We start from the raw sequence: 27,751 nt of genomic DNA on the forward strand, positions 1-27,751 counted from the left end.
TTACTTGCTTATGGGTCTAGCTCACAGCATGAGAGGTCACAGCTTTTCTTTCTTGTTCCTGGGTTATGGCCTTCCCTCGTCAGTGGGTTTTATTTCTCGTTCTGGGGTCCATGGGCTTTCTCACCTCTGAACCTGTGTATGTATGTTTGGGAGTCTTGCTTTTCTCTAATGTTTTTTCAGGAAGGACAAAATGGACTGTGATCAACCTGTGGTGCTCCTTAATGTTTGAGGGGAGAGGCCACACGAATAACCTTTGTCTGGGCTATCTGAGTATCCATTGTAGTGCTGCTTTTCCTAGCTAGGAGAATATAGTCATGCCACAAGTTGATTACTTGAAGTGATGCATTTAAAAATAGCTTCCTGTGACTTTTTTGGAGATCATCTTTGTATTTATTATGAAGTAGAATGTTTTTGTTGGAGGCTTGAAGCCAACTTTTACCAGATCTTCCTAGAAGGAGATAAGGGGAGGTACCAACATGTTCAAACAGACCTCAAGATTTCTTGAATAATGTTTATCCACTGTTTTTGGAATCTAAAAAATAAATGTAAAAATTCACATAATCATGAGATGTGTGAGATGAGAAATGAAGTAGATTGTGTGGTTTGATTATGCTTGGTCAGTATATTTGGATATACCTCTTTCTGAACCTACACGCGTCTAGTTAGATCATTAATGCTTTTGTGTTTTCTTTAGAGAATCAGAACACTTTAGGGAGGACACCTGAGGGTCGTCTAGTCCATACTGTTGCTCAGGGCATGGCAAACAGTTTATTAGTAGAACTATTTGGAAATACTGCAATATAAAGTAATCTAATGTCTCTTGTATGTCATCAAATAATGTCTTCTGGAATTGCAAATTTATATGATTTCTGAACTGGGAATCAAATTCAGTCCTTGCCACAATAATTGCAGTGTTAAGGTAATTTGTCTTAAACTCAGAATAATAGGGCATTAAAAGTGCTTAAATGTTGCAGAATTTTCAGAAGTAGATGATTCTGCAGGACGAGGTTCTCCAGCTGGCCAGCCCACGGGCTCTGCTCTGCCTCTGCAGGGCAACGAAATGTCTGGCTGGCAGCTTGGGTTCCCTGTGCAGCTCTCCCAACTCAGTCTGTTTCCCTGCACAGTTTTCTCTTTGTGGGGCTCTTGTGTCGAATCAAACAAGGCTACTCACGGTTTGGTGGGCAGTGTCCATTTATATTTCTTATGTTGATGGATTTCCTTGTACAACAAGGACAGTTTAATGTCAGTAATGATGTAACGATGAAGCAGTATCAAATCCTTGTACGTACAAGTTGTAACTTAGGCTACTGGTTCCAAATACTGAGAAACTGTTCCTCAGAACCTTTTGGTTCTCTGTGTTAGTCATGGCCTTTCCTAGTGGTTTTCTTCCTACTGAAGGTGGATCTTGCATGACAGCAAAAATGGTCATCTTGGCCAAGCTGTGTATTTATTTGGGTGGCTGAATTTATTTTTTTTTTTTTCACTATAACTCGTAAGACACCAATACAGGGCTTGACAGAGTCTCAAAGAAGTGTTGTGCTTTCATTTAGATGAGGTGAAGAATTAGCTTTCATTGGTTTGTCCTGTATGGATAATCTCCGTTGCTTGAGAGTAAGCCAGTTTGGGCCAGAAGATTCCCTCTCTCTGCAGAAGGGGGGCAAAAGATTGTTGTGCAAAATTTAGGGTAGAACTCTTGCAAGGTTTCCTGCCAGAAGTTGCTAGAGAACAGAAAAGCTTACCTGGTAGGTGTGCTAGGATCCAAGGATCTTTGCTTTTGTTCTAATTGTGATTTTCCCAAGATCTGCACTACCCCTTTGTTATAGCACTGTGATGATTTTGGTGATCCTAGAAAGGAAAGCAAAGAATTTTCTAATCAGTGTGCTAAGAGCAGAGATTTCAGCTGTTAGTACTACTAACTGAAGTAGCAGTTTATAGTGGATTTTTTTGGAAGGTGCTAGTCTGTGTGCTTTTTAAAGATACTGTTAACATCACTGAATAGTCACACAATAGTGGTTTTTGCATTCCTAATTGTGATATCCTGCCGTGTCATGGTGTGGACTTCCTTGCATTATAGCATTCTGCATTTACTTTTTATCAGTTAAAAGATTAACACAAAGATGAATATAACTTTCTTTTTAGTTACATAAACTGTTAAACTGCATGATTTCCTTAAGAAGAAATAGTGTTATCTGCTGTAAAACAGATTTACATTCAAAACACCATTCTCCTCCAAATTCCTATCAAAACTATGTTGAGTACAGGTTCTCTCTCTGTCTTTGCTCTTGGACCCAAGTTTTCAGCTTGCATGTAATTTTTAATGCATGCATCCATTGATTTGGCAGAAGTGGACACAGCTGCATTTCATAAGCTGAGGGATATGTTTGAGTAACAACTATCCAGTCATCCTCCGAATATCTCAAATATCCAAGTAGAATTTGGATAGGATTTCACTTGTGAACTTACTGTGCTGAGTTCATAGTGCTGGAATAATCTTAAAAATCCTGTTTGACAGACTGTATCGAAGGCATACTGGAATCTTTGTATGTGGGGTGAATGAGCTGCACTTGACTCGCAAATACTGAAAAGACCAGCAAATGCTGCTGTTGTTTCAGCAGTTGCCACGCTCTTAAAGGCATATAAAAATTGCAGGATTCCCCATGCTTTCTGTGAGATCTGGAAGAAAACTCTTGCCCCTACTTGGAACATATTTAACTGTTCTCACTTGGCTTAAGTGTCTGCAGCCTTTCTATGTCTGTCAAACCAGGCAGGCCCATCAACGTTGTGTGTATGTGTTCATCTTGTGCCTTTACTTCTTTAATGCCAGTAAACTATGTCCAGGTTTGTGTTCTCTTTTCCTGGTTTGCTGATCATATTGCCACTAAATCCAGTGTAGAGCTAAAGGATATGTGCACCTCTTTAGCAGTTAATGATTTTTACGTTCCTCATTTGAAGCATGGCTCTCAAGCAGAATAGCTTAACTCTACCTCCTTAGAAAGTAATTTGAGAAATTACTTGATTTCCTTGGTTCCTGGTTAAACTTGTCATGTGTGCTGGAAAGAACTTTATCATTAACTTTGCCCCTGCAGTTTCTTTTTCCCTGTTTTGTAACAAGATTTTGAGGCTTGTCTTCACTACCATTAGAGGTATACAAATATTTTTGCTTAGTTGGTTCTCGTGCTTTGCCAGCTATGCTCTTCAAATTAATGCTTATGCTACACCTCAGTATCTTTTTGATGTCTTCTGGAAAATACTGTATTCTACATCAGTTATACAAGTTCTGCAAACTCTGTGGATATTTATTATGTCATTCCTTCTTTAGAGCAGATCCTTTCATCAATAATGTCGATAGATGGCTTAGAAATAGCTCCAGCAGGGCTCTCATTTATACTGTCCATTTACCCGAAGTTGCATTTAGTTTTTCTGCAGATTCAACTGTTGTTGTTAGTGCAGAGAAGTGGTAAGGTGGTATACCGGAATTTGAGGCCTCCAAATATATGCGTGTCTGCCTTGGGTATCTAAAGAGACAAGATTTCCCTGCAATCTACTGTCAATTTCTGTTTTGATAACAAGAAAAAAATGATACATGCTTCAAAATCCACTATCCTCCTTCATGAAAATGTTCACTCTAAATTATTTTGGTTGAAGCAAACATATGCTTGGTCTCCAATTTCAGGCATTTGGAGTAGGTTGTTGACATCTGGTTGGGCCAGCTGACAAATCCTCCATGGATTTATCTGGTCATTCTTGAACATTTAAAACAAGGTTCCAACATGCATTTGGTTTGTTGAAATCATGGATTTGTGTGAATGAATTTGGGTTTGCTCACTTTATCGTGATTTATTTATTAGGTAGATGCTTTGATGGTCAGCAGTTACTGACTGGTCTTGGGTTAAGAAAAATATTTAATATTACACTGTTGTTATTTGGGTCTTTACCTGCTGTCTCATTAGTTGCCTGATTTACTGACGTTCTTCCAAAGGGAGTTAGAAATGTGGGAAAGATGTGAATGCTTGGATGGATAACTGATTTATGTATTGTTTACTTGTAGAAGTTGGATACTCTGAGCTTGACATGCTTTCATAAAGGAATGCAGGGGATAGTGGCACAGTCAGAAAATCCAGCTGTCTGCCAAATGCCTATTGTAGTTGCACATAAGTCACTGTACCAAATATAGGCAATTTATAGGCTGTTAGTTTTGGATTTTTTTCGCTGTTTGCACCGTTGCTATAGAAATGGTACTAACTTCCACATCAATGCATGATGTTAAAAGAAGAATAATTATAGAGAACATAATTGAAATGTTGGCACCACAGGTTTTATTGATAAATACTGTACCCACCTCTCTGAAAGCTACATTTTAAACCAGACGAAGGTAGTGTGTCTTGTTCAAGAAAGATCCTCATTGTTTATTAATGGCTTTACAAAAAATATGGTAAAATAATCTCTCATGGTATTTTCTCCTTCCTGAAGGAGGAAGTCAGGCATTCGATGTCAGAGGAGTTCTGCTGCCTTTTCCCTAAAAGTAAATCTTTTTTGTCTTACTGCACAGAGAAAGTGTGCATTTGAGGCAGGTGTATGTACTGAGTCTTTAATTCTGTGGATTTGGAGGCTGTTACTCAGCAACAGTGAGTATGTTGTCATCTCTCACTTGTTAAAAATCCCTCCTAGGATGGTTTGGTCATCTTGTTTTGTATTTGGCTGTTCACAGTTTTGATTCTAGCACTTAATGCCTATAGAAGCTTATGCAATGACTTGCATGGATATTTGAGTTTTCTTCATATCCGCATGTGATATGTAGGTTTACACAGAATATCCAGTCTAGACCCTCAGTCTCAGTTTTCATGCCTGTTTTTTCCTATATGTGCTTTTGGCATCTGGGTTGCGGTGATTGTTGGTGACAGAGTTCCTGTAGCCTATTGACAGTAACAAGGCTCATGCTGTCAGTTGTCATCTGTTTCAGAACTTGCAAGTGTGCAGTTGCACATAAAATTCTATTTAAATATTTTTTCCAAATCTCTTTCTTGTGAAGTACTTTTTCTATTCTGAGAGAAGGTATGCCGTGCTCATGTGTCCATTTATAGATTGTTATCATGATTTTCTTCAAGTTTGTCCTTGGCTGGAATTCTTAGTGTTGCCTGATTTTAAAATAAAAAAATAACTGAAAAAACTTGAAACTAAGAGTAAAAAAGGCAGCGTCTAGAAACTTTTCATAGTGATTGTGTTGTGATACTTTTGCTGATGCTCAGTCTATAATAATTCTTCCCTGTCCGTCTGTCTCTTGCGTTATCCAGAAATGCAGCAAAACTGTGGATCCGAGTACCTCTGAAAAGATTATTTGGATCCTGCAGTTCGTGCTAGCAGCTTTCAGTGCTCAGCTATTGCATGCTCTTCAGAACGTTGCCCATGGGTGTATTCTGGCTTTGTTAGTTCCACTGGTATCATGCCTGCACATGTCACCCATAACAAAAATATTTTGCAAATTCAGCATCAGTTAATCAACATGATATTAATCATTTACTGCTCCTCTTGTTTGCAAACAGAACTGATAGAGACATGGCCATGTGGTGGGGGACTTGAAAAAGCCCATTTTGGAAAGGTTATAATCTTCTAGAACTGCCCAATTAATTAAAAGTATCTGGTTGTAATTTAAAGAATTTCTGTTTATTTTCTTTGCCCTCTTTTACTGCTTATTCATGGAGATAAATAGCACTAGGTCCTGTTTTTCAAAAATGTCTCTAGGTTATGTTTTCTCCTGTTTTGTGTGTTTGGAGTGAGTAGGTTCCTCCTCCGGTTCCTGACAGAGCAAGCCTGGATTTCTTGTTCAGCTATTTGAAGAAATGCTGCTCAAACAGGCTGAACTGTTGGTAGGCTTGAATTCTGGAGAAGGAGACAGAGGAGGGCAAGACCTTATTATACTTAATGTGCTTTCTTTACTAAAATAATTTGGTTCTCTAACGCTTACCCTTTTGGTGTATGGGAGGAAAAACAAACTGTGCATAGTAACTTCAAATGTTGTCTGTTCTAACAGCAATTGTAAAATAATAGCCAGATCCAAAGGAATAAAATGTTCTGCTGTACAGTGTTGTTTCCAAAGAACTACAAAACAGCATAGAAGCTTGTAGGCAATCTCTGAAGAAAGAAACTCTGGGAACCTGATAATTTGTAAGCAGTATGTGAACAGAAACAATTTTTAAGTTCTTGTGTGGTTGGTTACTTTGTGAACCTACATTTTGCCTTTTAATGCTCAAACTCTGGTGGAGAGACCTTTTGTTAGAAAAAACAGAACCTCTTACAACCCCAGGCTAAACTTAAATAGCATGTACACATGTTCACATTTTTGGCTTATTCCATTTGTTGCCTGCAATAATATTTTCTTTCAGCTTGATTCATGCCTGCTTGGTGTCAGGGCCAGGGTCTGCTACTGCTTGCAGCTGTGTACCAATGCTAGCGCTAAAAAAGTTCTTGTGTTACAGTATCCACTACTTAACTCTGGGCTATGAGTCAGTCCACTGAGCATAGCTGGCTTTTGAATGGTTGAAGTGAGAACGGTAAGGATCTCCTTCCTATTTGTGTGTAACTCATTTTAAAAACCTTTCATTTTGAGCTAAAACTTCTTTGCTGTTGTTGCAAGTGGATGACAAACTGAGCTAATAGTTTAATTTTTTGTAATAGGATTTGGTAAACAAGTAGCTTGTGCCCTGGAGAAGGATATTCTCTTGGATTTTTGAGGGTTTTTATCTCATCTGAGGAAAACTAAGCTACGAGTTGTACCAGGCCTTGAGATTAAAAAGGAGAGCACTGGGTACTGGAGCACCACAAAGAAGGGTTCTTGGTAGCTGGAAACTGAGTAAGATATGAATGAGACAGAGCCTGACTATGCATTACCTCAACATTACCTCTCTTTCTTTTCTCTCCCCTCAGCCCCCAAAGTCGGAGACTGAGGTGCGTAAAAGCAGAAATAAGATTATTTTATTGTTCAGAATGCAAGCACACACATGATTGTGAAAGTGCTCAGTGGGTAATGCAATCTTAAAAAAAAGAATAATAATTTCACTTAATTGTTTATCCAGGTAAAGCCTTTTCTAGGGTAAGAGGAGAGAATCTAAGGACCATATTTAAATGAAGCTTTTATAGATTTTTTTATTATTTAAAACTTCACTGTCAAACCTAATAGTTTTGTTTTGTGTGTTCCATTTGTTACTGTTCTGTGGATTCTTACTTCATCTGTCTTTGAGCTTAAATAGCTGATACTACTGAGACTGTTGTGCAACAGATGCTTAGGGAAAGAGCGGATGTGTGACATAACTTTGAGTGGTTGAGTTCCATGAGTATAGAAGTGCTTTGAGTTTGCAGCAGGATTAATAAAACCAATGAAAAAAGGAGTCTGTGTACCGGGTTAGCTATACTGCTGATGCAGGTACTATATGACACAATTTCTTTCAGGAAGGAGTCCAGTATCAATTTAAGCAGCTATGTTTTTTTGCTTGAAATACTGTTTTCTGGAAACTGTTCAAGAACCCAATTGCTGTATTCTGCTTTTGAGCATAATTTTACATCGTATTCATACTTCTGGTTTGTTCTCCTGATATTTAAACATGGCAAGTGTTTCATGCAAATTTCAGTTTGTCGGCATAACCAAGCTGAGGTCTCCTGGTTTCCACTTTTGCAGTGGAGTCTTCAGAGAACCTGGAAGCCCTTCTCTGCATATATTTTGTTCAAAAATCTTTTGGAAGCCAGGTGACCAGAACTGCATAGAGTACAGCATTCCAGTCTCTTGAAATGTCTTGCAGGTAGTATTTGTTTGTAACTAATGCAAATATCTTGATCTCACGTGGCTACTTCATGCTTACAGTACTGGCAGTCACTTCCAACTGATGTGCTGAAATTCACGGCAGAAGTTTTACAGGGATCAACCCAAATAATCCTTTAATGACTGACTTTCATTTTTCATTCTTCTGTCCATCAGATAGTTTTATTTGTCCTGTGTTTTCCTGTATTTCCAAATGGTTTGTTTCTAATATTTGTACTGGTGTTGCATAGTTAATAACTGTTATTAAACTCTTGCTACTCTAATTCCTCGATCTCTGTTTTTGTCATGTCTCTACCCCATGCATGTCACCTTCTAGTGTCTCTTATCTCAGGCTTCACTAGTGGCAGCTTATCAAATGCTTTGCCAAGATTCATATGTCTGACTGGAGATTTCGTAGTATGTGAAATTTTAGATCTGGGATTTGATTATCTTCAGTGATAAATTTCCTGCAGGAGGATGGGGTTATATTAAGTTGCTTGAGCTTCTATTTATCTCTATTGTGGAAGTTTCTATTTTTATCAGCTTTTCTGTCTCTACATTACCTTTTAATATTATCATGCTTACTGAAAACTGAATTAAAGTATGTGTTAACGTGGCTTTAATTTTTATTTTTTTATTGCTGTGTACATACTATCTTTATTCTTACAGGGCAGTAACGTAGTTGGTTTGTTTCAGTAGGTCAAGTGTAAAAAGGAAGAATATAGTTTGGAAAGTGCAGTTTGGTTTGACTTGATGAAGTTTTCTTTTATAGTTGGATGAACATTCTTTGTCCTGTCACCTGTTCCTTGCTGACTTTCTGCTTAGTTGTGGGGCTTTTGTGTGTGTTGGTTTTTGTTTTGGTGTGGAGTGTGTGGTTTGTATTTCTTTTAATACTTTTTTTTTTTCTAGGTTTTTTTTGGTTTGGTATATTTTAGCAGTTATCTCTGCATTTGCCTTTTTAAGCTATAAGCTTTCTTACCGTCTTTAGATATGTTTCAAGCTGTTACCTATCTATACGTAGCTCCTACGGACTTCGAGAACTTCTAATGTGAAGTAAGTAATAAAGAACAGTAGTTTCTGGGGCCAAGAGGAGGAGGCCATGCATTTCTCTTTGTCAGGAGCATTAAAAGTCTGGCAGTCTGCTCTGACTACCTTCCCCCCCCACCCTGCCCCAGTACATGTCATGACCCGTGTTATCACAGTGCAGCCTTGTGCTGCTTCCCAGATCTTCCTGTTGCAGGAGGGACAACACACTGCCTGGCAAATGAGTGATTTGTCTTTAGTATTGAGTAGTATGTGCCTTTGCTAACACAGTCCTGGTGCACACAGAACTTCGAGGCATGTCGGGGTGCACCGAACTGCAGGGAAGAACTGTATTATCAGCCCTTGCTCTGATGGCAGGTGGCATGAATACTTGTATATGGTGGTAGTTGTAGTGCCTGCATGCCAGGGTACTTGGTCTTCCTTCCTTAACCTTCCTTGGTGCCTGCATGCCCCTGGGGCACCTTGAACCACTTCCAAAGAATTAACTTCAGTGAGCAGCAGCTTGTGTGCAGCTAGTAGGGTCATACAGTGCTGCTGTATGGCAGAACGTCCAGAACTTCCACCTGCCAACTTGATGCAGACCAGTGAGAAGCATCTGTGCTGGGGGTTGGGTCAGCAGGATTTCCTGTGCCCCTACTTGCTCAAGGGGCAGTATGTTACCTAAGTGAGTCTCACAACGTCAGCGTAGTGATCCTATGGGAAGTATAATCCATATTCTATTCTTCCAAAAACACAAAAAATCAGACTAAAAGGTATTTCATAACTGTATGTCTTATGAAGATTAAGGAAAAAGTACCTGGAAAATAGAGTAAAGTGGCAGCACCCTAACATTGCCATATTTTTAGTATTGTTCGGTTCATTTTGGCCATATTGTTGTGACTCTTTAGCAGAGACACTTTACTTCAAACTTGTGAGAGGGGGAGGTGCACAGGAACCCAGTACACAAAAGCACAACCATTTCTGGATGTTCTTCAAGTAAGGCAGGGATTATTGTGTGCAAAATGAGTAATTGTAATAGAGGCTTGCTCTTGTAGCCCTGTGTGGTAAGGAGCTATAGATTAATTGGCCTGTTTTGTATTTAAGAAGTTCTAGTCAAGGAACTGAAGTGGTTACACAAAGTACTTCCAGACGAAAGGATCCAATTTTGTGCATACTATGCAAATGTGATAGTTGCTTGAAGAACTTGAATTTGTGTTTTATTGAAGCTTCTACCTTGTGTTCATTGTTTGAAAGAAATCTTAATTTAGAAAGTGCCAAGCAGCGCTGGAAAAAGTACACTGCTAACTAAGAATCAAAGGGCTCAGATCCAGAATTAGCATTTGGTCAGTGGTTCCAAGATTTCACTGAAGTGTCTTGAGGTCCTGGTATGGAATTAGTTGATTCTAGCTGGTTGATTCATGGTGGAGTGAAGATTCAGTGAAAGCCAGTATGTTTCTGTTCCTCATTCAGAAAGAAATATCTTTTTCTGTACTGTTTGTCAAAATACTACTGAGAATTTGCACAAGATCAGGAACTCATGTTGATTGTGTCTGGCACTGGTGGTTTGTGGTTTTTTGGTGGTTTTTTTTTTTCTACTGGTCTTTGGTCCCCAAAGTCTTTGGTAGTGACTCTGCATTTGTAGTTGATTATAATCCATGCAAGTCATTGCTGTTTTCTTCATGGGGATCTGTGACCAAATCAAATGACATTTTGTACTGACATTATGAATAAGAACAAAGAGGATATTGGTCATCATGACTCTTGAGCTATTCATAAAAATGTACTGTGGCCGTGTTTCCCCAAAGCTTTTGTGCTGTTCTGGACAGTAAGTTTTTAATTAATTTTATGGTAGTCTTTAGTGTTTGTTCAGTGTATTTTTGGGATAGTGTTTGACCCAAGCTGAGACAAGAATATCCCTGGATTCTGCTGTGGAAGGGAGTCAGGCTTAGGTGTCCTGTTAGACACCTGTCAGATTCCAATACTCTCCAGCTAGGTTCTTTTTAAATATTCCGCATGTGGAGGTTATAATGTTTAATATTAAACTTACTATTTGAAGACAGTTGATGTTGAAGAGGATTTCTGATTTAACAGAGCAATATAAAATATACTGAAATCACAATACAAATGCAAGTTAAACTTGGCACAATATAGCAACTGCAACATACAGTTCCAACAAGTACCAATGTGATCCGCATTACTGGTTGCTAGAATATGCTTGCTGTCATGATGTTGGGCATCCCCAGTCACCAGGAAGGAGCATGCGGGTTGAAGCCGGCTCAAGCCTGATGATCTCTTTGGAATTCCGTTGTTAGTTAGTTTCTGTACTCTGTTGGGCTGAGCCATGTATTCAGTCCCCTGTCGTGGTTTAGCTAACTCGGGGAGACATTCACTTTGTTTAATGAGCTCAGGGAGAACCATTTACACCACTAGTTGATTCAGTCAACTGTAATATAGTCAGTTGATCCGCTGAACTGACATAGCTGTTTATCTAAAACAAAGACCACTCTGTGGTCCCCTTTGTGCTGAAATAAAGTCAGCTTCTTTGCAACAGCTGCGGTCAGTTGCACCCTGCATTATTCCCTGAGCTTCATGGGCACATTGCCCTTGCTTGTCTTCACCAAGCTGCCTTCCATTTGGGGGTTTTATAGGTCAGTCACTGTAGTGGAATGATCATCTCATACAGCCGTGGGTGAATTTGCAGAAAAACTCAGACTCCCTGAAGATAGCAGGCTCTGCTTAGTTGTGCTGGTTTTGGCTGGGGTAGAGTTAATTTTCTTCATAGCAGCTACTGTGAGGCTATGTTTTGGATTTGTGCTGAGAACAGTGCTGATAACACAGGGGTGTTTTTGTTACTGCTGGGCAGTGCTTACACAGAGCCAAGGCCTTTTCTGCATCTCGCAGCACCCCACCAGCGGGTTGGCTGGGGAGGGGGACACACACGACACAGCTGGGACAGCTGACCCTGACTGCCAAAGCGATATTCCCTACCATATGACATCATGCTCAGCATATAGACCTGGGGGAAGGAGGAGGAAGGGAGGACATTTGGAATGATGGTGTTTGCGTGCCCAAGTAACCATTACGCGTGATGGAGCCCGGCTTTCCTGGGGATGGCTGAACACCTGCCTGCCCATGGGCAGCTGTGAATGAACTCCTTGTTTTGCTATACTTGTCTGCATGGCTCTTGCTGTATGTATTAAACTGTCCTTATTTCAATCGATGAGTTTTCTCACATTTACCCTTCCAGTCCTCTCCCCTGTCCCACCGTGGGGTGGTGGTGGGGAGCGAATGAGTGGCTGTGTGGAGCTTAGTTGCTGGCTGGGGTTAAACCATGATGTTGGACGTTTTTATTCTTTGGGTATGGTGAATCTGCTTACCAGCATTTTTAGTTTGCTTTTTACTGTACGGTATGCGTGGCATGAAGAGGTAGGAAGATACTGCATAGCGTGTCTGTGCTTCAGGTTGGCATAAATGCTGGCTTAAGTATTTTATGCATCATATAAAACACTTTCAATTTCACATCTAATGCATTTCTGAGCACAAAGGCATTTATTGAAGGGGAGAAACAGACTGGAAGTTCAAATTACTCAGTGTAATTCAGTTTTTGTAATTGGATATACAGGGCATGCAGTGAAAACTGACTCACTGTTGCAGTGTGGTGACAGTCATTTCACATCTCCAGCTATGCTGCTCTGAACAGCTCTGCTGTTGATCACTTTCTGATATTGCTGTTTACTAATCATTGTGGTGTTAAGCAGAAGGGTAGTATAGCAAGCAAATTATTTAATTATTCCAGTGTTAGGATTTTTTCAGTATTCATCTTAAAAGGATACATAGGTCAAAATTGTTGCTGCGACTTTTCATTGTTACGGGAGTGGTGGTGATCTCGTGCGTAATGCAGCTTTCAAAAGTACGTTTTAAATATTGCAAGTTCTGGAGCTTTCAAGTTGATAAATGCTAGTTTATAGCAGTTCAGTACTAATTCTGCTCCCTACTGTATCTCCACAAAGTGGGAAAAAGTATAAATGTATTCATATATATACTCTTGTAATGCAGCAATGTGTACAAATTTAACATTGTTTAGACAGCTTTGTTATAATACAAGCTGACTGGCAGATGTTATATTTTGTAATCTCTCTTTTTCTTTGCATGCAGGGTTTTTCTAAGTGATTTTCCACTTAGTAAAAAAAATAAATCCAACTTTTATGTGCTTCATGGGAGTCTCTTTTCCGCACAGTGGTGAATTTCAGCCCTACTTGACTAAGGGGCAGAATTCTCACAATTCTTATCCCAGTAACTGGGTAGAAAAGGAAAACTCGGATCAGTGTGAACCACCACTGTACCCTCCAGGTACAGTCCTCTGAGGTGGAAAGTCTATCACATAGTCATCAGGCTCTGAATGCAGACAGTGCCAGGCGTAAGTGCCTGCCTGGCTGCCGCTCAGGTGGGTGGGCAGATACAAACAAAACTCATAATAGCTTAGGAAACAGGTAGCAGCAGACTGGAGCTGTTACGTTAAGGGACCAAGGATAAGGCTTAAGATAGTGCATTAGGGAACACGGGGCAGGCAGGGAAATTGCTAGGACTTGTCTGGGTGCCTGTGGGTTATGTGGGACTAGTCATTAGGAAGCGGGGCTTTAACCCTGTTTATAGAGAAATCGGTTCACTCTTGTCATTGGAGGCTGCGCTGCCAACTCCATAGGCTTCTATGATATGTATAATTTCTTTTAAATAGCACCATCCAAATCCCTCCAAAAACCAAAGAAACACGGAAACAAACTTGAACTTTCACTTTTCTTTGACCAGAAACACTTTGTCCCCAATTCTCCCCCTTCTCACCTCCAGTAGTATGGGGAAGGGGAAGGACTGAAGTATTTGTGAGAAGAGGGTCAAATACATAACCTTGAGTTTAAGGTTGGCTTTGTATGATGCAATTACAGGCCAGGTGGTATGATGAAATTGTTCAAAGTGTGAAAATTCCTATGATTACATTGGTTACAAAAAGTACAAATTTTTAAAGGGTAAAGGGTTTTCTTCAGCAGAAAAGAGGATTAAATTAGGACAAGTGTACCTTCTTGAACACGAGGAAGGCCTGAAACTGATTTTGGAGATGTGATGTCTCTGTCCTCCACTGTCACTACATAAATGAAAATTATGACACGTCAGTTAGCTTTATTTCCTTGCTTTTCAGTTCAGTAAATAAGAAGGCTATAGGGAGGAGGCACTGGGGAGCTGAGCATTTGGAAATACTCCACATGAGACAGTCTGAAGGGTAATTGAGATAGGAAAGGACAGGGCAGCAGTGACACTCACAAGCCAAAGATGAGGTATTTTTTCCTCCTTTGTATGTTCTATTAGTGTAATACTTATTATAAAAAAAATAAATCTAAGTGCAGTTAAGTGTATTTTTAGTGGAGGAAACAATCTTAATTATAGCATGTGGGCTGGGACTATAATGTTTAAGTGAAATGTAGTGTCTTCTGTCCTGTGAATGAGCCTATCATTTAAAAAAAAAAAACCAAAACCAAAACAAAACAAGATAAGGTCAAATGTGAATGGTTGTTCTGAACTGCAGAAGTATGACTGAACATGGTTCAGGTGGGGACTATTAATACCCCAAAATATCTAGCAGCTATAGTGTTTGACTGAAATTTGCAGTGTGGCCCTTTCAGTTGCATCCTTTCTGTATTGCATTCCTACAAGGACACTTGAAAGTTACTGCTTTTTTTTTAAATGATATTTTTTTATTTAGATATTGCAGTTTCTTGCCTTCCAGGCTTGTTTACCTGACATATCTGGCTTATGTCACTTGGAGATAGAAATTTTTGGATTACTGATTTTATTTCATTACTTAGAGGTCTTAAATATGAGATGCTGTAATGCTGTTTTGTTATGTGGCATTACTCAGTTTCCTGTCACTTACCTTCTCCATTTATTTGCACAGTCTGTAATAGTTCTGAGTTAAAATTACAAACCTAAAGTGAATCTCATAAATAATAGCAACTTCGGAAATAGTCACACTTGTTATAAACATAGACCTGTGAAAACTGATTTATAATAATTTTCACACTAGAGGGCACTAAGATCTCATGAAATTTAAGTCCAAAACAATTTTTACTCTCCCTCTAACACTGAGGTATTGGGTAGTCTTACTGTTGTTGTAGTGGATGCCAAAGCTTTCAATTTCTTTTGCAGTATTTTCTCTGTAGAAATGAGGAGTAATAGTATTCTTTCAAGAATAAACCTAGTGTGTGGAGTTTTCCCTTGTGTGGTTTGTTTTGCAGTTTGTTTTTTGGTGGTGTTTTGGGGTTTTTTTGCTAAACAATAATTTGGGTAATTTGTGGAGAAAAGCCCAAGTTCCGCTTGTACTCTTAAATTGCTTTTAATGCGGTAATTTTCTCTTGAAGCTGGTGAATAGACATATAAGAGGAAATCATTGAATAACTTCTTATAAAAGTTACTGATAGTTAACATCTGCACTATATTTTTTTAAAGTTGGTAATCAGGAAAAGAATCATATGTGTACTGATGTGCAGGCCTAACTTCAAGTTAGGGTTAATGCATACATTTACATATTGATACCTGGTATATGGAAAATAGCAGGGGAAAGCATATGAAAATCTATACTGCCAGTAAGTATTGGATTGCAATGGAACTTTCAGTTCTTTATGTCATTTTAGAGCTGGTAATTTCAGAATATATGTTTGAACTTAAATTTTGGACCTCAAAGAAGTGTAGCCATTTTGGAAGTAATTTTTTTTTTTGTCACAGATTTTAGATACTGAATTTTACTTAAAACTTGAAAAAAATGGTTTGTGATTACTTTTTGCTCTTTGTAGGAATGGTTATTCAGTTGCCTTGGAGATGATCCTGCTGCTGTAAATGTAGGGGTGAAGATTAATGGTGTGGGCAGTATGGACCTAATGAACGGACAGTCAAGCAGTGTTAATATTGCAGCTACTGCTTCAGAGGTAAGGATTACAAAACTCAGTTATTGCATACTTAAGACTCTAAGTACTCACATTATTTAAAATGCACCGAAATGTAAGTTTTTCTTTTAACAGATCTAGTGCGGCAGGTTCTTGTTTTGTGTGTTGGTTTCATATGCCCCAGTTCAGATGTGAATAACTTAAAAGTTCTGACCTTTGCATACCAAAATAAAGCGTGAGCTAGCTTTTACAGCCTTGCCATTGCCAAAGCTGCCTTTTTTTGTGTTCTCTTCCATCGCATTTAGACAAGGCAGCTTTTCTTTTAAGTTTTAACAATAATAGACGCTCTTAGTGCGATAAGCTGGGCTGGCAAAGCCTGTGGGAAATGTTCTTTTCTTTGACAGGTACTTGTGTGCCTGTGTGGTGAGGGGCGGTCTGACACAGTAGCACAGGAGTAAGGTTGTTCCCGTTGTCTCTCGGACTGTGCTGAAGCATTGGTATGGGTCCCCTCTGGCCCAGCAAAGCTGCTGCCCTCCAGAAGTGAGCAGCTTGTGAGTTAAGAGAATGTGTATCAGCCGAGCAATGGGGATTGGTCTCCTATGCTCATGCCTCTTATTTTGAAGTTAATCTGGTTAACCATTTTTCATCTTACTACTTAAAGAAAAAGAAGGGGCAGGGTGAAGTTGGTACCAGAGTTTTTGAGCTCTTTTTGCTAGGATCATGTGAGGAGCTGTTGAGAGTTGTGACTGATTCCTAAATTCTTAGCAATGTTGGAGAGTTTGCAGGACCTCTTTGGTTTGGAGGTTTTTTTTTCCAGAACTCTTGGAGATCACTCCCTCTTCAAGTTTTTTGTTGGGTTTGGGTTGGTTTTTTTCCTGTTAATGCCTCATAGTACTGAGGTGAAGGGAACTGAAAATCTGCCTTCAGTGTATGTTGAGTGATCTTCCCAGATGCATTGTGTGTTGTCATTAGGGTGACTGAATATATGCTTTGGCTTGTACAGATGTACAATGGGAGACAGTTACTTTATTGCTGATGCATATTATTTTTATTGCTTTTGTTACAGTGTGAAACATGTTTTTTTTAGCAAGGTGGATTTCAGTTTGTTTTTTTTTTTTAAAAAAAAAAGACATGGTATTCAAGAACCCTACAAAGGTGGTAGTGATGAGAGCCACAACATCCTGAACACAGTTGCCTTTGTAAATGAATCTTTGAACCTTACCAAAGATAGTTGTTTTACTTACATATTTACACAAGTATTTCAATAGCAGAGCTGCATGTGTGCTGTGCACTTGCATGTGCATATGGAAATGGAAAGTACCACAAACAAGGTGAAAGGAAAATTGGAGTGTTGTGTTATCAAAAGGGTAAAAATAATTTCCAGCATAATTTCACAAGTATTGTCAAGATTTAAACAAGAAAGCTGACATCACAAGACTATTATTTGTTTTTATACAGATGCTTGTACTTCCCTTATTGATTGTTGTATTATGAATCATTGACTGACCATTTGTTGGCATACAACTGAAAAGATTTCTTGGAAGAAAGCTCTCTTTTTTTTTTTTTCTTTTTCTTTTTTTTTTTTTTTTTTACTCAGCAAGATAGTCTTGAATGTTTACATGATGTCTGATAAATTTGAGTAAAAGTGGTACTTTTTTGTTTCTTTCTTGACTGGGAGGAGGAAGGACTCGTAACTGAAATGTTTCACTATGTTGGTTACTGAAAATGCCAGCCTGGTTTGGAGATTTTGGTGGGTGGTGTTTTCAAAATCAGGTTTTTCAGAGAGAGATGGTACTGTTAGAAGAACTTAACTAAACCAGACATGATTATCAAATTAGCATGTATGTTATTTATGTGTCTTCATAACAAAAGTGCTTAAAAATGGACAAGAGTTTATTTCAGCTGGCTGAATTCTTAAGGAGTTTGAGTGTTCTTGTTTCGGTGAGTGGGAAGCTGAAGGCAAAATACATAGTGTAGCCCTAAAATACTGCCTTGGGTAGCTTTTTAGGAGAAGACATTAGCACAGTAGAGCTATTAACATCAGTGACCATGTGCTGTCTTTCCTCCTGCGCTGGCATCAGCAGACATGATGCAGATGTTAGTTGAAAAGTGCAGTCTAACAGTGCTGAAATCTGGCTTCCACCAGAAGCAATCTGGTGAAGCAATCACTCCTGAAGGTGTTGTGTTTGTGACCCATACCCATGGTCTTGAAAACTTTCAACATTAGCAGTAAAATTACACAGACTGTCAGCAACTGCCTTTATGTGGGCCAAAGTCTAATCTTTTCAGCTTTCTAAGAGCCATCCCCCGTGACGGTGATGAGGACAGAGCTTGAGGATACATTGGTGATCGACATAAAGACTAGGCAGGTCTTGGTTTGTCTTCACTGTGTTTTGCCATAGCTGAGCTGGAGCTCCCAGCCATGGTGAGAACAAGCTCCGTGCACCAATACTCATTTTCTTTCTCTCAAGTCTCCGAACAAAGCATTCGCAGGACTGTTACGGGAGCTCTGTTGGCACTTAGGTCAAGGCTATGCTCTTGCTGAAGCGTGCAGGTGCCACTCTGTGCTTCAGGTAAATGTACTGTTTGATGAAGAAGCAAACATCTGAATTTGGTGCAGTCACTGGCTGTAGTATCTGTGGTTCTTCATGATTTTGCCCACGTGTCTTGTCTTATTTCTTACTTTTTAGTTGAGAGTTTGCTTTGTACCAGGTTTCTGAAAGTGAGAAGAAACCAAGCAAGAAACATGCATAGCCTTTTGGGTCTTCAGAGGAGAGTGTGGGGCAGCAAAGTCATTGCATGCTGTATGAATGTTTCTGGAATAGGTGTGCCCGTGGTTCAGGTGTGAAGCATACATCTAGATGTGACATCTCAGTCTCCGTTGGGTAAAACCCTTCTTGCTTGTGATGGTGGACCAGAATCTAGTTTTGCATCCATACACTAGAGGAAGTGATTACACCTAACACAGATACATTGTTTTCATTTGTTTCATGTGAAAACAATACATGAAACATACGAAACCAGTAGGTAGTGTTAATTTCATACAAAGTGTTAATTTTTTGAATCCTATTTGTGTTTTGCAGGGAATCTAAATCTTTATGTTGCAGATAAAGATTCAGAGAATAATGTTCTAATATCCAGTATTTGCAAATGTGAATTACTAGCATTTACCAAAAAAAGCAACTAAAATGGTTTATACCAAGTGTCTTCAACAGGAACAGATCTTTAGCTCACAATGTAATTTTTAAGTTTTAATACTTCTGAGAGAAACAGGAGGAGATCGATACTGTTCTTTGTTAACTATTCCTTTGGGATTGACCTTCACTTTTTCCTCACCATAGTGGTATTTTTCCTGTTTCAAATTCAGTGTGATTGTATTGTTATTATTAACTTTCCCATCAACAAAATTGGAATTGAATTATGTGTTGAAATGTAACTGTTCTGTTTTGAGGAACACCTCTGAAATCCATTGAAGTCAATTTGAGAGTCTCTGGTTTTAGCTGTCTTTGTCAGGAGAAGGTATGTCCTCCGAGTGACTTTTAATGGATAATTTGCCCGATAGAAAAATTGTGTGAACAGTGATGTTTGAACAGAAATTTTGCTTTTGGGAGTGCAGAAACAGAACAGAAGAGGAGAGAACCAAAATGTTATTACTGGTTCTGTTTGTTTCTGCAGAAGAGTAGCAGCTCTGAATCCTTGAGTGACAAAGGTTCAGCTGAACTGAAGAAGAGCTTTGATGCAGTGGTATTTGATGTCCTAAAGGTTACACCAGAAGAATATGCGGTAAGCAATTCCAGTAATTTTTTACCTGTGTGTGAATCTTCTTGGCAACTTTTCCTCTGCTTCTCCATTTCTATATGTTTTTAGCCTAACTTCTGTCATCCATGGATTTCAAAAATGGATATTGCGCTATAGTTCTTCATTGTCTATGTTCTTTTTAATGCTATGTGATCTTTTTTGAGCTATGCCATCCAGGCATTTTTCACACCGTTATATGTAACATAGACCAAGGATTCTTAAATCCATATGATGAAGCTTAATTCTGACATGCGTGTATTAGTTGCAAGAATGTATTAGATCTCTACTTGTTTTTTTCTGGGGGTGTTTTAGTTGTTCACTCTGTTAATTCTTATGTCTAGGAAGTTTTTTCTTCTTTTGGGTGCAATGGTACAGAAAAATGAGTTGGATATCCTGCAGAACCAAAACCAAAGGAGTAAAGATGTTTAACCAAAACATTGAGTGATTTATTTATTTATTTTTACGCTACTTTTAGAGGTTAAGATGACAGATGGTCCTTCTAAGTGATTCAGATATGTTACTAGAAAGATTGCTAGCAAGCTATAATTCAAGTTACAAGATTTGTGATGAGTTGTCCTGGGGAGATGATCAATACGTGGTAGGATGCATCACAAAATATTCCCATTAAGTTTGTTCTATTTTTTAATCATTAACTTTTTCAGTGAATTGTTAATGGATAAATTGATTTTAATGAGGACACTGAAAATTTAAAGCATCTGGAGTATGAAGTGGTACTTAGACATTAAATTCTTCTTGAATAGTTAATGGGATTTATTTCTGACTGAGGTTCAGGCCTCTTACTGGCTCTGTCGGGAACAGCTGGGCAATGAATCACGACTTTTCATGGGAAGACGTTTTTGAAGCTGGCTATCCTTTCAATTTTATCCTAACGATTTCTGTACATAAAGGAAATATAAATGGTTAGGAGTTTGGGGCTAGGGGCATGAATTGAAGCGGAGTTAAGCACATAGGCCAGAAGGAATTCCTTTGAATGGCTCTGCTTTTTAGCCAGTTGTGGATGCTGTTGAGCAGCAGAGTAGATCACTTGGTCTCTGTGGAGTTGCTGTCACTCACTTGGACAGCAAAATACACAAAGGTGCTTGGTCTTGTATCGCATTTCATAACCCTTTTTCTCTGCTGTCCTCTGTTGTCTAATCCTTCATCTCTCATGTGTGGAAACCTTTTACTTTCGTGGATGTTGCCTACTTAAACCTTGGTTAGATAAAAATCTTTATTAAAATCTGGTGTTTGTACTGTTTTCATATTATGCTTCAAACTGTGTGGAGTTCCACTCACAAAGAGGAATCATTTAGTTAAACATCTCACATTAGGATTACAAATGTGTGGTTGTATTTTTGGTTTATACTACCTGGTATAATTTTGCAGTTTTCTCAATTCCCCAAAAGAAAGCACCTTTTACTCTTAGCCTTCTCCCTTTTAAAGTATCCAGTTCTTCAAATTGGGCTTCATTTACTGTAAATGGACTAAAGTGGCTTACAGATAGAATTCTGAACAATTGAGCAAAATTACTAGTAGTCAGTGTTCAGCCCTTTGGCAAGGTTATAATTAATTTCATTTCTTTTTCAAAGTTCATATACACAGCTTTAAGTTTGTCATTAATGTTTGTTTCCCCAGGCAAGTTTATCTGCTTTTATAGTAGGGCTTGTTGCTTTGAATGCTGTCTTCTTCCATTCTTGCTGAAGGTTATAGAAATAAGTAGATTTACTGAATACGTAGGTACCTTGGAGGAGAAAATACCTTTAAGCCTTATGCTTGTTTTTATTTTATTGTCCATTTCCTTTTCTTCCTGGTTTTAGTCCTGCCATTACAGAGAAGTATAAAATCTTAATTTGGATTTCAGTTTTAATGTGAAGACTACCAGAGTGATGCAGTATGGCCAGGCTCTTGAGCATACTGGCACAGATGAGAATGCAAAGTGATGTTGGTAAGGTTTTCATTATAATACAGGGTATGCACTGCTGCCACTGGACATGGATATGCTACAAACTGCTATTTCAAAGTATGAGAACACTTCTAGTTTAGTGATAGCTCTTGTGAAATATATGCAGTGCAGACTGCAGACATCTGTGATGTAGTGAAGGCTGAGTGAATCAGTACTGTGCTTTATTTTTTTTTTATGTGGGAAACTGAGGAAATAATTTGTGGGCTGTGTACCTTATTCATGGAGAGAAAAAATAATGTGATGAAGCCAGTAAAACAGCAATAAATGCAAGTTGCTACACAAGAGCTAGTTAGACAGTTGTCTAATTAATAGGAAACTTTGGCTTGAATGAAAAAGGATTCCAGTCATAAGTAGCACAAAGGTGGGAGTTAACTGATAAAGTCAACATTGTCATTGGTAAGTTTTATCCTGTACCTTGTACGATAAGTTGCATTTTGATCAAAAATGGGTCACTGCACATCTGTGTACATAATTGTAACAATTACAATTATGCTGCAGGAAGAAGAGCAAAACTCTGAAAGATAATTAAGTTTGAGAGATCACTGGAAATAAGATTAATACTAGTGGTTTCAGTACCAGTATGAAACACACAGATGTGTTTTGAGTTCTCACTGTGTTAGAGATACTGTTATTTAAAAAGTCTGTTTAGTCAGTTAGTGGGTAAGAGACAAGTTGGACTACAAAATCTATTGCTTGTAATCCTGTATTTTCAAGAAGCTGTTTACCAGGCCAAAGAGAAGCCCAAGTGTAAATATTTTCGGTGATTTTATTTCCATGTTCTTCCCTTTGGCAGTCATCTAGCACTGTCCTGAATACTCAGCTGGTGTGCCATTTCATGGAATGGTCCTTTGTTCAGTCTTGTACTAACTTTCTAGCCAAAGTATGCTAGCCCTTCAAGGGGTCTAGCTTGAGCAGTGATGGAAATTATTATTGCAATAGACATGTAATAGTCCAGTTATACTGTTGTTACCAGCCAGGTGCTCTTTGTAAGGTTGAAGGCTGCTTTAGAAAGGGTCAAGTTACAGCTGAAATAGGTGAGATCTTCAGGTGTAGTTGCTGCTGTTGCAAATTTATAGTTCGCTTTATCCCTCTGCAGCTTACAGAAATGGTTTCCAGGGGATTTATTGAATGCCTGAACATTTCATAGATTTTGGGGAAAAAGAATCCCATTCAATGAGTATGAAGTAGGACATGTTTGTTTTCTCCTAAGGGTTCTACAGGCTGCTTTCTAGCTGTAACTAGTAAGGAGACTGTCTCTGTTTTAAATATCTGCTTTTAGGCTGATCACTGCTTGGTTCTTTATTAAACGGCTAAAAGCCACAAAACAAGTCGGTGCCAGGATTACCCACTGGTGTCTGGCCCTGCCGATGGAGCCGTCGTGTGTGTGCAGGGTAGGCACCGCGGCAGTGAATGCTGTCCATTTTCGTCGAAGGGAGAAGTGTGGTTTCAAGCGTACAGGGCACAATTTGTGGGGGAGGGATATGTTAATGGTGCAGTGGCAGTAGAAAGTGGGGGCTGCTGAGACTGAAAGAAAAAAGGAAAATGCTTGGGGACATGAGGTCCAAATTAAGATGTTGGCGAACCTCAGGTTGAAGAAATATTTATTTTCTGCTTTACAGTAAATTCTTATTCCTTAGACTGCTACTGTTTAATTATTTGACTGTTTATTACTTTTTGACTTGCTTTTCCATTTTATATTTCAACTAAGCCACAGTGGTGTAAATATTTGAGGTAGAATTAAGGGAAGCGCAGCTGTATAAATCCATTGCTTTTTTTTCCACCAGGTTATCTAAGAAGGATTCTTTATTCTTTGCCCTAGTCTCTGAAAGTGCTATGAAGTAAGCTCACACTTTACATGTATGTTTATTTCTTTTTTATTCCAGTTAAGCTTTGTCAAATGGATGTTGGAAAAAAGAATATTGCTTATTTTGGAAACAATACACAAATAAAGCTTATTATAAAAACATTCAGACAAAACAAGGAATTTTTCTCAGCTGCATTCTTAGGACAGTTAAATATCAAGCTATCTATATCTGAAGAAAGAGCATGAGAAGTGTGTTTTGTAAAGGAAGCAGGTCCCAAGAGTTTTGGAACCACATTGTGTGTGCAATAAAAGTGCAGAAATAGGTTTTGAGGTGTGTGGGGTTCAAACAACTCAGTTTTTTGCCCCTTCAAATAGAACAAAAATAACTTTAACTGGCCCAGGGTTCCCCCCAGGAGAACTTTCTCTTGTGTGGGACTCTGGCAGATTCACAGTCCCCTCTGCGAGTTCCTGCGTGGCTACTGGTGTGAGCTGTGCTACGCGGTTCCTGGCAGTAATGTTGGTTTTGGCCTCTCCAGAGGCTGGTTGTCAGTGGATTTAGGGAGTTTGAGGCAAGTCTGTCTGCTGCATCTGAGAGCAGTTTGAATAAAGTGAAGTACTGGGCCCTGGGAGCTTTTGATGAAAAAGGACTTCTGCTTGTATGTGTTCCTGTTCACTTTATTTTACAGAAGAATATTACAGAACAAGTATGTTCTCAATGAGAGCAAGAAGAAGCAACTTTATTATAGCGTGTGGAGGCACTATAAATGATAAAAATTTTGGAGTGGAGTTTGCGAGAAAAAAGTAGAGTTTCAACACAGGAACTTTAATCCCCCAGCGTTCGTTTTGGACAGCAGAATTATTCTCCTACTGATGCAGTGCTTAACAGAGACTTAGCTATTTTTTCAGTGAGGAAAAGTATTCTGGCAGCCCAGAGAGACAGTGCTAAGCCAAGTTGGAAGGCTTAAATATAATTCCTTCTAAAAATTCAGATTAAGGAACAATTTATGAAGTGCTGCTTGAACCAACATGGCTTCAAGGAAAATCAGATTATGGCAGTGTTCTTCAACAACCAAAATGTAGACGTTTGATATTTTTTTTTTCATCTCAGACAGAAACTTAGTTTTTCCTTTCACACTGATGGTCTCTGTCCAGGAGCAATATGGGAAGTACAGTGTCCTTACAGTAGGTACATGGATGGCAGGAAAATTTGTAGTACAGCAAGTAGCCTGATAGAAAGAACTCGTGCTTGGGGAGGTCTAGAGGCTAGAAAGGTGGGATTGTACCCCATATCAAATGTGAAGTTTCACATAGGAGTGTGGGGAGGACTCGATGCAGTGGTGTTAACTGCAGCTAGGCGTTCCTAAGTTCAGGTTTTTATGGAAGAAGGGTAATCCGTATGTATTCACAGAAACCAGAAAGAATTAGAGAATATTTTACAATTTAATTTCATTGAGCTGCTCCATATTCCTCAAAGAAGCAACATACTGAAATGTAGTTCTTCATCATCTGGATGTAAAATTTTTGGCCTGACAGATCTCCTCGAGAGAGGGGTAAATCTCTTTATATGTATACGAGGCGGTGTGGTAATAATTTTAGGGTTTTGAAGTACTTAATTGTTAACAAGTCCAACATCTCAGCAGCCAGGAGAGCTAAAGTATTTTTAAACTTGCCTGTTGGGGACTTTCCCCAGGCAGGGTCTTTCTACTACATGCAAAAGCTGCCACGGCTGTGCAGGGGCAGCAGAATTACCTTCCAACCGCACTGCCTGTGTGTGAACTGCAAGGTGATCATTTGCTGTGCTTAAAAGTAGGTTTTCTCTTGTAACGTTCTTCAGGTGGTTGATAATTGGGAAATATATTAGTCATACATTAAAAACATACCTCTTCTAATCATATTCTAGAATTGTTATGTAGGAGATCTAAGGCAAACATAAACACAAAACTTCCATTCACCAGTGAAGTACTTTAATATATAAATGAACTTGATAGACATATCGCTTGTGGAAAGGCAGAAGATACTGAGTTTTCCTATCTTTGTGTAATCAGAATGCTTATTTAACTGATAAGTAGGAATAAGTTTACGCTTTTGTATTACACATGTAATTCCATTTTTTTTTAAGTATCTGTGCAGCTGACAACTCAAAAACAAGATGGGTTATGGTTCATGTAACAAATTGATGTGCACACTTACAATTTTTTGTTTGAATATTGAATGTTAAACTACATTTAGGAGAAGGTGCTATCCAGGAATTTGTATTGGCTGGGCTAAGGAGCTGGAATGAGAAAAGTTGGTGTGTTGTATCTTCCATGGCAGAAATCAAACTAGTGGCTTTGTTTATTGGGGTTTAAATTCCCCTTGATTTGGTCATGATAGAAGTTCTTTGTTGTTAAAGTTGAGCAATGGCATGTAACATAATAATTTTCGAAGCTTTATCATTTCAAGTGCTACTAATTAGAATGCCAGCCTTTCCAGTTTGCTTTATTTTTGCCTTAGCAGTGAGCAAGCACCTTTTTTTACCTTTTAAGGGTAAAAATTCACTTACGTGTTAGACTTAAAATATGAGTAAGTGAATGTTTAAAAAGTTCTGTTTTGTCAAAAGTTATTTTTAAACTCTTATGTGAGGTACTGCAAACTCAAATGGCTTTTTATCCATCAGTTTAGGTATTCAGCTGTCAGTTACTTGCCGCTTGAATTGTGAACAATTTTTTAAGTGCTTGGAACTCTTAATGGAAATTGCAAGCTCTTTTAAGAAAGGAACCTCCATAAGGGATGTTTCTTGAACAAGAGGTAATGTGATACAGTGTTACTGGAGATTTTAGTGAAAGCAGCAAGAGGCATAAACCAAACAAGCAAAAAAAAAAAAAAGAAAAATCAGCCTAATATCAATGTGATACTAGAAGAAAGAATTTTCTCTGTTGAATTTTTTTTTTGTTCCAAACTTGCTTTTTCAAATACTGTAAGGTACTTAATAGCAATTTCAAATCTTTTTAGTAATAAACATTAATCTCTAACTTCAGGATTCATGTGTTTTTCAAATGTTAATTTACCCATTTAATGTCACCGTTTATCAAAATCAATGCATGATTTTAAATGAATTCTGTTGTGAAGTTATAATGGTCTTTGTTTCATCGGTGTTGGGTGTTGATCTTGTCTTAAAGTAATTATTTGCTTAGGAGTCACTACTGAAGCAATTAATAGTCTAATGTAGCCAAGGCAGTTCAGGTTGATTAAGAGGACAATTCTGGAGGGATGGGAAGAAAGGCAACATATTTTTAAGCATTCTCTCTTCTTTGCGAACAATGAATCCATTCTCTGGCTCACTTTTATTGTACTGTTGTAATCTTGTAGTATATGCAATGAAATGTGAATAACCATTTAAAAGCCTGGGTCTTTTGTTAAGATGTTTTCATATACCCTATATTCAAATTCTATTCAAGTGCCCATTCCTCTGTTTTCACCTTCCCCAACCCAACCAATTCTCTAATTCATTTCCCTTATTGAGAAGCATAGTGATACATTCAATCAGCCACATATTTAGCAGAGAAACAGGAGACTAGAGATTGAGTTCTATGGCTGGTTTTTCAGGACTAGGTTCTTTACCTTGGAAATCAAAAGGAAGAATTAACTCTTGCTGTAATGCGTGGCTGTTCTATGGTCAGGATTTGATCAGGTTAGAAAAATGAATCCATGCTTTCCTTCTGTCCCTTTGTCTCCTGAGTGTTCTCTGCAGGTAAGAAAGTGTAATTCCTTGATGTTTGCGCCTGCACAGCCATGGGTACGTGGTTAGATGATTTACAGAACTGGGATGTATCCGCTCTTTCTTAGTGAGCGGGAAGAAATAATGCACACACCTAAGTATCAGGCAAGTTTGTCCCACACAGTAGTACACACTTTCTGTGCAGTACTTAGGTAAGTGCTGCCTTCATAGGGAAGCCCTTTTCTTGGGCATTCTGAATTTATAATCTTAAAGTTTTAAGGAAGATTTAGAAACAAGTATATGAAATTGTTCCTCAACTCCTTTTAGGATAAATGTTTTCTGAAAGTGTCTCGATTATTAGCTTCAAGACCATTCTAACTGTAGAAATCAGACTAGAAAAATCTAATAAAACTTTAAAACATAGAATCATAGAATCATTTAGGTTGGAAAAAAGTTTAAGACCATGGAGTCCAGCCATTAGCCCAGCACTGCCAAGCCTACCACTAACCCATGTCCCCAGGTGCCACATCTGCACATCTTTTAGATATCTCCAGGGGTGGTGACTCTGCCACCTCCCTGGGCAGCCTGTTCCAGTGCCTGACCACCCTTTCAGTGCAGACATTTTTCCTAATACCCCATCTAAACCTGCTCTGGCACAGCTTGAGGCTGTTTTCTGTTGTCCTGGTACTTGTTAAATGGGAGAAGAGACCGACCCCCACCTGGCTACACCCTCCTGTCAGGCAGCTGT

The 27,751-nt window shown here is 38.7% G+C and overlaps 1 protein-coding gene across 6 annotated transcripts in view; it reads left to right on the forward strand.

Annotated features, from left to right (window-relative positions):
- Positions 1 to 27,751, forward strand: part of RALGPS2 (Ral GEF with PH domain and SH3 binding motif 2) — a 134,260-nt gene that overhangs the window by 12,011 nt on the left and 94,498 nt on the right. For all 6 annotated transcript variants that reach the window (XM_055724484.1, XM_055724485.1, XM_055724486.1 and 3 more), the window contains exons 2-3: positions 15,652 to 15,783; positions 19,417 to 19,524. In XM_055724484.1, the coding sequence (XP_055580459.1) occupies positions 15,727 to 15,783; positions 19,417 to 19,524 (165 nt within the window). In that variant the 5' untranslated portion in view covers positions 15,652 to 15,726. The remainder of the gene's footprint in view (positions 1 to 15,651; positions 15,784 to 19,416; positions 19,525 to 27,751) is intronic.

The sequence above is a fragment of the Falco cherrug genome, chromosome 12, assembly GCF_023634085.1.
Source record: "Falco cherrug isolate bFalChe1 chromosome 12, bFalChe1.pri, whole genome shotgun sequence".
Lineage (NCBI taxonomy): Eukaryota > Metazoa > Chordata > Aves > Falconiformes > Falconidae > Falco > Falco cherrug.